This window comes from Nicotiana tomentosiformis, chromosome 4 (assembly GCF_000390325.3).
Source record: "Nicotiana tomentosiformis chromosome 4, ASM39032v3, whole genome shotgun sequence".
In the NCBI taxonomy this organism is placed as follows: domain Eukaryota; kingdom Viridiplantae; phylum Streptophyta; class Magnoliopsida; order Solanales; family Solanaceae; genus Nicotiana; species Nicotiana tomentosiformis.
Genome location: NC_090815.1, coordinates 137,601,604 through 137,611,662, shown reverse-complemented (window position 1 = coordinate 137,611,662; position 10,059 = coordinate 137,601,604). Strand labels below are relative to the sequence as shown.

The following is a 10,059-nucleotide window of genomic DNA, read 5'->3' as shown; positions in this document are numbered from 1 at the left end:
ACTTTAATGAGAGGCTTTATTAAAAAAAAATATTTATTTTTGTTTGAAATCTATATTTTTAACATTTTGAGAGGTAAATATTTTTTTATAATGAATTTCTTCTAGTAAGTTTCTAGATGATAGTCAATCCATTTATCAACATCAGTTCATTGGCTAGGTCATGAAAAATTTATTCTTTGAAAAATTCTGTTGAATCCCTTGTACTAATAGATCTCTTAAATTTGTACTAATATTCATTTGTTCCTAAAATCATATATGTTTCTAGTAATGTAATTATTTTTTAGTTGACATATTTAAATTATAATAAATAATTAAAAGAGAAAAAATACTTCTTAATTAAAAATATCAAAAACACAAACTCTAAAGCAAAACTAGAAAATTCAAAATAATAAAATATGATTCAAGAAGTTTATTACAAATGATATATTACATGTTCTGATGAGAAAGGTATAAAAGGTTATTAATTATTTAGAAAAATCAAGAAAGAGATTATAAAATGTACTACATATTTTCTGTTGAGGAAAAGTAAAGAGAGAAACTCATGCAGACACATTCCTCAATTTATTCACACCTAAAGGGTTTAGGGGGAAGATTTACATTACCAGTTTTTTGCTGAAGCGATATAATCAATCACAAATTAAAATGTTACTTTTTTTTTTTTATTTAAGGGATCTTTACACAAGTAGCCAGCTATATACATAGCTTATATATTGACTATACATGATTATACACATATTAAACATAAATTATATATATTATATCTCCACTAGTTATTTTTAGTTTAATCGATTGAGTGACCGGGTAATCAGCTTATCGGCTAATTGGCTAATCAGTTAATCGGCTAATCGGGTTAATTCTTCTTTATTTAATAAAGAATTGTACCCTTTTACTTAAAATACTTAATACAAATTTAACTAAAGTCTACGATGGGTAAAATTTGGGCGCCCAGAAGGGCGAGGCCTAAAGCAAATGCTTTAGTTGATTGCCCTGAGTTACTGTTCATTTGAGCATGTTGAGCGATTAATGCCTGTTTGGTCATATATTTCAGCATTTGCAAATATATTTATTTCTCCAAGAGTACTATTTGCAACTATCAGATTTCAATGTTTGAATTTCAAACGAAATTTGAAATACTCGTTTGACGATATATTTTAGGGGGAAGGTTATTGGTTTTCATTCAAAAAGTTCTATTTTGTTGCCAAGTGAATTTCTTGTCTAGACGCAACGTCTTCCACAATTTTAATCTACCTTCAATTCAAAAACTCTTGTCTCCAACTTCAGCCCAAATATTCTCCAACTGCCATCTAAACTAATATTTGATAGAAGAAATTTTGCTTAATATTCAAGTCCGCGATTGAAATGTGTATTGGCTAGCACATAGTTTTTGACAGAGATGTACATGGACCGAGTTGGTTCGATTTTTATTAAAACCAAATCAAACCAATTATATCGGTTTGGATTGGTTTGGTTTTTCGATTTTTTCGGGTTTTTTTACATGAATATTATTTCAATATTAATTTGTTAATTTTTTATAAGTAAATATATGTTTAGTAAAAATTAAAAAATTGACAAACATATGATCTATTAAAATAATTTTATGGGAAAATTTTGTTAATAACACTTTGGTAGTAACGTTAGTCGTCTGACAATAAATTTTCGTTGATGTATACTTTCAAGGTTAAACGGATTTACTAATTAAACATAAAAATTAATATGATACCTAATTAATGATATGTTCTATTTAATTTTAGATTGTCGAAATATCACTTCAAATTCGAAAAAGATATAAGAATTTAATAAATATTGACATATGAACATGGAAGAATAAAGTGATTGACGCATTTTAGTAACAATTTATAAGAAAGTGATCGTATAACTCATTACTTAAGGTTAATAAAAATAGAGTAGTTCATATTCTATTAAATATTACATCCATAAGAGAATCCCAAATATTTCTAAAATTTTTGTAAAGAAAATTATATATAAAGTCTTAAAAGTTTATATAAAAATTATATATTTATATGTCGGTTTGGTTCGGATTTTTTTACTCAATATCAAATCAAATCAAACCTAGTCGGATTTTTTACTCGATTTAGTTTGACTTTTCGATTTGGTGCGATTTTCCGGTTCGTTTTGTACCCTAATTTTCGCAATGGATTTGGGGGACAAAACCGTATGCCGTAAGAATTGGAAAAGCAGTTTAAGGACCACGAGATCTGTAAGTTTGAAACTATTGCAAGAATATTGTAGTAATTAATTTGACACGGCAATTCCCGTTGTGATGCATCAGAAGATGTAAAGTAAAACTTGGAGGAGAAGTAGTAAAGGATGTGAACAACTAAAATAATTCAAAGCCGTTATCCTAAAATTTCAATCTAATTAATTAATTCGCCAACCCCACACTTGAACTTTTGTTGTTTTGCCTAAGAATGGAATTGGCCGCTGTTTTTGCCTGGCCCTTAGAGAAAGTTCTCTCCCACTAGGATTCCTCATTTCCATTTAATTAATAGTAAGCGACGACTTCTCCACACGTTAATTTCTTTCTACTCCATTCCTCCTAAAATCCATCATCCAGCTATGACTTTTGACATACTATAACCAACAACAACAACCAGTATAATTTCACTAGTGGAATCTTGGGATATTAATGTGTACGCAGACCTTACCTCTACCCTGGGGTAGAGAGACTGTTTTCAATAGACCCTCAGCATCCTTCCCTCCAAGAACTCCCACCTTGCTTTTGGGGTGACTCGAACTCACTCAGCATCCTTCCCTCCAAGAACTCCCACCTTGCTTTTGGGGTGACTCGAACTCACTCAGCATCCTTCCCTCCAAGAACTCCCACCTTGCTTTTGGGGTGACTCGAACTCACAACCTCTTGGTTGGAAGTGGAGGGCGCTTAGCAACCCACCTTGTCTAGACATACTATACCCATGTGACTAAATTTTTTTTTTTTTTAGAACAACTTTTTCCAAATATAGATTGTAAAAGGAGATGCTCCAATTATTTGTAACCTACTCGTACTTGACATAACAACTTTAATTCGTTAATAAGGAAAACTAAGAGAATCGAAATAAAGTCTATCCAGGGGAGGCACTATATAGCGTAGTACGATTCGCCTAAACCAATTACTTTAGTTTAAATTTTATATTTAATTATTTATCTTTAAATTTTTATTTAATATATATTAATATATATTACTTCGTTTTAATTTAGATAAAATACTTTTCTTTTTAGTCTGTTCCAAAATAAATAACATATTTATAAATTTGGAAATAATTAAACTTTAAACTCTTTCATTTTATCCGTTTTATCCTTAATGAGAAGCTTTTATAATCGCACAAATATCATGACCCCACCAAACTTTTACCTCTTAAGAATATAAGAATCAAAATTTCAAAAATCTTCTTACTTTTTCCTTAAAACTCTGTACCGAGTCAAACAACCCGTCTAAATTGAAAGGGGAGTAATTTAGAACCAATGACTTTAAAGGACATATAAGTTTCAAATTCTAATCTGAGTCTATTACAATTCAAACACATGCTGTATAAGATCGAAGAAGTATTGCCCATTTGCAGATCATGATTAAATCTTGGCGGCCATGTTTTTGGCGATGCAACTAGTTTAATTTTGATCATTTACTATTTCAATTCACAAGAAAATAGGGAATTGCACAAAAAGGTTAATTACAAACGGACATTTCTTCTTAAACAAGTTTAGAAACAGCCTAATTTGATCTTATGCTCTGCAACTCCCACATATTTTTATTTACATGCCGAGAGCGAGAGAAGATGAGGGCACGTTACAACCTAGCTATAGCATGTTACTGCCCATGGAAAGTGAAAATGAGGAGAAAGCCTTTCAACTCGAGAAGAAACCTCTATCCTTCACGCTCCCGTCAAAAGAAAAATAAAATAAAATAATGAAGTAATTAATTAGTTAAGTAAACAAGAGAACGGATCCTTCTTGAATGGTCATAAGCTTCCTGAAGGAGCGCACAGCCATCTTTGCCCGCCGCGAAGATATTCGTTGCAATTTTCTGACAGAAGCAGATCTCATGGAAACCCCAAGTCCCATGGACGGAGCCCTATAATTGCTTTGACTTTGAGTATAATTATCTCGACATTCATCTTCCACTTGGAGAAGCATTGGTGAAATCCGAGAATTGCTCTTCTTATTCTTCCTTATAAACTTCTTAGAATGGCGACGGTTGTTTTTATTGAGGTCCTCGAGTGCAGCGCTTGCTTTAACGGCAAGAGCTGCCATTTCAGACGCACTCAGGCGATACTGAAGCTTGGAAGTAGGGAGCACGAAATAGATCTGACCGGGCTGAAGCTGGTATTCTGAATCCAAACGAGGTATGAAATCGTCAAAGTAAAGACGGTCGGAATTGCAGATGAAGGAAGCCTCAGAAGGTATCTCAGATTGAAGAACTTGAGAGACGTTGATTGGAACTGTATATTGACGGAGCTCACCGTTGGTTGAGATCACGTAGGCGGAGGAGGGCTTCTGATCTTTTGAATCGATGACGGAAGAGGAAGACAAACAAGCACCCATCTATGTATGTATTCCGTTTACGTAATTGGATGAAGGAGGAAGACAGGTTTGGGTGAATAATGTGAAAGATGTTGTGGCTGCAAATGAGGCGGTGACCAGCCTTTTAAAGATTCAAGAGCTCGCGTTGTCCTTCCTTTTTCTTCAATTTGGGGAGTGGGGTCCACGACGACTCTGTCCCCTAATAACTCCTCTTTCTCTATTTGTTTTTGTATAATGTTTTTTTTGTTATGAAAATAATTATATTGTGGATGTTTATTTATTACTCCATTATAGATAATCTTTCTGAATAAGATTATTCATTTAGTACTCTGTTGAAGTTTATCTACAAGCAGCTGATGCAGGCAGGTTGCAAGCAGCTCAATGAAATAATTTGCAGCAGCTTCTTATTAAACATGCAGGTTGCAAGCAGCTCATGTAGACAACTTACAAGCAGCTAAAGAAAAACCTTGCAGCTGCTTCCTGAAAAGCCTCGCAGCTACTTCCTTTCTTCTATAAATAGAGGAGTTTTCAGTTCATTATGTACATAAGTTATAAGTTTGAATAATATATCAGTTTCTCTCTATACTTGTCTTTACTTTATAGTTTTTATTTTATAACACGTTATCAGCACGAGACTCTGCCATCTCGAGAAAATACTTTGAAAGTATCAAAGGTACGAACTTTCTTTTTCTAAATAATATCAAATCTTTCTAAACTTGAGTTTGTAGCCCTGGATATATCGGGCAAAAGCTACATGTCTTGGGTGCTTGATGCCGAAATTCATCTTGATGCGATGGGTATGGCAGACACCATCAAAAATAAAAATCAGGCATCAAACCAAGACCGTGCCAAAGCAATGATATTCCTATGCCATCACCTTGATGAGGGCCTGAAAATGGAATATCTTACTGTTAAAGATCGAGTCATACTGTGGAATAATTTGAAAGATAGATATGACCACCTGAAGATGGTCGTTCTTCCACAGGCACGTTATGATTGGACTCATTTAAGGCTACAAGATTTTAAATCTATCAGTGAGTATAATTCTGTTATGTTCAGAATTATTTCCCAATTGAAACTATGTGGTGATAATATTACTGATCATGATATGTTGAAGAAAACTTTCACCACTTTTCATGCCTCGAATATACTCCTGCAGCAACAATATCGAGAGATGGGATTTAAAAGTATTCTGAACTTATCTCACATCTTCTTGTAGCCGAGCAACATAATGGGCTATTAATGAAAAACCATGAAAGACGACCTACTGGTTCTTGTCCATTCCCTAAAGTGAATGAGACGAACTTCCACCAAGCTAAGCGTGGAAGAGGACGTGGCCCCAGTCGTGGTCATGGCCGTGGTCGGGGAGGAAACTCTAATCGTGGTAATAACAATGCACCAAAGAACCCTCATCACCACCAACAGTGGAAAAGGAAGGAACAAAAGCATGAAGCGGTGCAAGAAGTAAAGCCAGAAAATGCATGCTATAGAGTGTGGAGGAAAAGGGCACTGGTGACGTACATGTCGTACGCCAAAGCACCTGGTTGAGCTGTATCAAGCCTTCCTGAAGAAGACAGAGAAAAATACTGAAGTAAATTTTATTTCTGAAGATAATTTAGACTTCATGCATTTGGATGTAGCTGATTATTTTGCACTCCTAGAAGGAGAAACAAGTCATGTGACCGGTAGTAAATCTGTAGAAATGTAAATATTTTAATTTTTGTTGTTTGTAGTAGATAGTATGATTATGTAATTGTTGTACATAAATAAAAGTTATGCTTTGATAATAATGTTTACTATCATATTTATTTTATTTATGTCATTTTGAAGAATATGGATTATCCTCAAATTATGTTTGGATCAAAGACCAATCATGAAGATATTTGTGTAATTGATAGTGGAACAACTCATGCCATATTCAAAGATCAGAAATACTTTTCTTATTTGCATAAGGAAAAAGCAAATGTTTCTACAATTTCTCGTAATATAAGTTTGATTGAAGGCTCCGGAAGAGCAATTGTATTTCTGTCTAAGGGAACAAAATTTATTATAGACAATGCATTATTCTCCTCCAAGTCCCGAAGAAACTTGTTGAGTTTTATAGATATCCGCCGAAATGGGTATCATGTTGAGAGAATAGATGAAATGAATGTGGAATATCTTTGTATTACAAAGAATATTTCTGGCCAGAAATGCATTGTAGAAAAGTTACCAACTTTATCTTCTGGCTTATACTATTCAAAGATTAGTACAGTTGAAGCACACTCTATCGTAAACAAGAAGTTTACTGATTCAAATATTTTTGTGCTTTGGCATGGCCGTTTGGGCCATCCTAGATCAATAATGATGAGACGAATTACTGAAAATTCGAGTGGGCATCTATTAAAGAACTTGAAAATTCTTACAAATGATGAATTTTCTTGTGATGCTTGTTATCAAGGCAAAATAATCACTAGACTATCACCAATGAAGGTTGGCATTGAGTCCCCTACCTTTTTAGAACGTATACATGGGGATATATGTGGACCTATTCACCCACCAAATGGGCTGTTTAGATATTTTATGGTCCTAATAGATGCATCTTCAAGATGGTCTCGTGTTTGCCTACTATCATCTCGCAACCTGGCGTTTGCAAAGTTATAAGCCCAAATAATTCGATTAAGGGAACAATTCCCAGATTATCCTATAAAGGCTATTCGCCTTGATAATGCTGGAGAATTCTCATCTCAAGCTTTTGATAATTACTGTCTATCAGTTGGAATAAAAGTTGAACATCCTGTAGCTTACGTTCATACTCAAAATGGCCTTCCAGAGTCATTTATTAAGCGACTGCAATTGATAGCAAGACCACTACTTATGAAAACAAAATTGTCCACTACTGTTTGGGGCTATGCTATCTTGCACGCAATATCACTTATCCGTCTCACACCAATACATTATAATAAATATTCTCCGTCACAAATTAGTTTTTGGTCATGAACCAAATATTGCCCATCTACGAATTTTTGGATGTGCTGTATATGTGCCAGTAGCACCACCACAACGCAGTAAGATGAGCCCCCAAAGAAGGTTAGGAATATATATTGGGTTTGAATCACCCTATATTATTCGCTATCTTGAACCATTGATGGGAGATTTATTTACTGCTCGATTTGCAGATTGTCGATTTGATGAAACAAATTTCCCACAATTAAGGAGAGACAAAAAGGAAATCAAAAGAGAAATTGTGTGAAAAGTTACCCATTATCTCATTTTGATCCATGTACCCCTATATGTAATCAGGAGGTCAAGAAGATTATTTATTTACAAAATATAGCAAATCAAATGCCAGACGCGTTTACTGATTTGGAAAGGATAACTAAGTCACATATCCCTGCAGAGAATGTGCTTATACAAATTGATGTCCCAGCAGGACCATCTACTAGCATAAGAACTAGTGAACCTAAAGCACGCCTGAAGCGTGGTAGGCCTTTGAGTTCTAAGGATCGAAATTCTAGAAAAAGAAAATCGATAAATGATCAAAATGATATTATGAAGGGATCTCCTCAAGAGACCCAAGATTTTATTAGTTCTGAGATTCCTGAAGAAATCAATGAACCCGAGACTCAAGTGAGTGAGGAACTTTTAATAAGTTCTACTGGTGATGAGATTAATTTAAATCGATCTGAAATAGTGGTGGATAATATTTTTGCATATAATGTTGCACTTAACATTATGCAAGATAATGAGGATTGTGAACCCCGATCTGTTGAAAAATGTCAACAAAGATCTGATTGGCCAAAATGGTAAGGGGCAATTCAATCAGAATTGAACGCACTTGCTAAAAGAGAGGTCTTTGGACCAGTAGTTCAAACACCTGCTAGTGTAAAACCAGTTGGTCATAAATGAGTTTTTGTGCGAAAAAGGAATGACCAAAATGAATTTGAAAGATACAAGGCTCGCCTTGTCGCACAAGGATTATCACAATGACCTGGAGTCGATTATGAAGAAATATATTCACCAGTTATGGATGCCATAACATTTCGATATCTCATCAGTTTAGCCTTACGTGAAAGACTTGAAATACATATGATGGATGTGGTTACAACTTATCTGTATGGGTCACTTGATAATGAGATTTACATAAAAATCCCTGAAGGATTTAAAATGCTTGAAGCATATTCGAAATCTCGGGAAATGTATTCAATCAGATTACAAAGATCTTTGTACGGTTTAAAGTAATCTGGGCGCATGTGGTATAATCGCCTTAGTGAATATTTACTGAAAGAGGGTCACATAAATGATGTTATTTGTTCATGTATTTTTATAAAGAAAATGACATCAGAATTTGTTATACTTGCTATTTATGCTGATGACATAAATCTTGTTGGAACTCCAGAAGAGCTCCAAAACGCAATTAAATAGCTTAAGAAAGAATCTGAGATGGAAGATCTTGGAAAAACAAAACTTTGTCTTGGATTGCAAATTGAACATTTAGCAAACGAGATCTTTATGCATCAATATGCCTATATAGAAAGGGTCTTAAAACGCTTTTACATGGACAAAGCGCACCCATTGAGTACACCAATGGTTGTTCAATCACTTGAAGTGAATAAGGACCCGTTCCGACCTCCAGAAGAGGATGGGGAACTCCTTGGTCCTGAAACACCTTATCTCAGTGCAATTGGTGCACTTATGTATCTTGCTAATGCTACAAGGCCTGACATCGCATTTTCTGTTAATTTACTAGCAAGATATAGCTCTTCTCCTACTCGGAGACATTGGAATGAGATTAAGCATATTTTGCCATATTTAAAGGGAACTCTTGATATGGGTTTGTTTTATGCTAACAAAGGTAGTGCAGATCTTGTTGGTTATGCAGATGCAGGTTATTTATCTGATCCCCATAAAGCTCGATCTCAAACCGGGTACGTGTTTACATGTGGAGGTACTGTCATATCATGGCGCTTCACAAAGCAGTCAATTGTTGCTACTTCTTCAAATCATGCTGAGATAATAGCTATTCATGAAGCAAGTAGGGAATGCGTATGGTTGAGATCAGTGATTCATTTTATTCAAGAAAAATATGGTTTGGAGTGTGATAAAAGATCCACAATTTTATACGAAGACAATGCTGCATGCATAGCCCAATTGAAGGGAAGATTTATAAAAGGAGATAGAACGAAGCACATTTCACCAAAATTATTCTACACACACGATCTTCAGAAAAATGGTGACATTGCTGTGCAGCAAATCCGTTCAAGTGATAATCCGGCAGATTTATTCACTAAATCTTTGCCAACTTCAACTTTTGAGAAGATGGTATACAAGATTGGAATGCGGAGACTCAAATATTTGAAACAAGATTTTCATCAGGGGGTAAAATATGCGATGTACTCTTTTTTCCTTACTAAAATTTTTTCCCACAGGGTTTTCCTTATAAGGTTTTTAATGAGGCAGCTAGAAATGCGTATTACTAAATATGTGTACTCTTTTTCCTTCACTAGGATTTTTCCCACTTGGTTTTTCCTAGTAAGGTTTTAA

At 34.5% G+C, this 10,059-nt stretch overlaps 1 protein-coding gene across 1 annotated transcript; it reads right to left on the bottom strand.

Annotated features, from left to right (window-relative positions):
* Positions 1–3,620: 3,620 nt before the first annotated feature.
* On the bottom strand, positions 3,621–4,629 carry LOC104102697 (uncharacterized). The gene has a single exon (XM_009610480.4). The coding sequence runs from the start codon at positions 4,555–4,557 to the stop codon at positions 3,940–3,942; it is 618 nt and encodes a 205-aa protein (XP_009608775.1). The 5' UTR covers positions 4,558–4,629; the 3' UTR covers positions 3,621–3,939.
* Positions 4,630–10,059: the final 5,430 nt, after the last annotated feature.

Coding starts and splice junctions, on each gene's coding strand:
- LOC104102697 (XM_009610480.4), bottom strand. CDS start 4,557: ATGGGTGCTTGTTTGTCTTCCTCTTCCGTCATCGATTCAAAAGATCAG.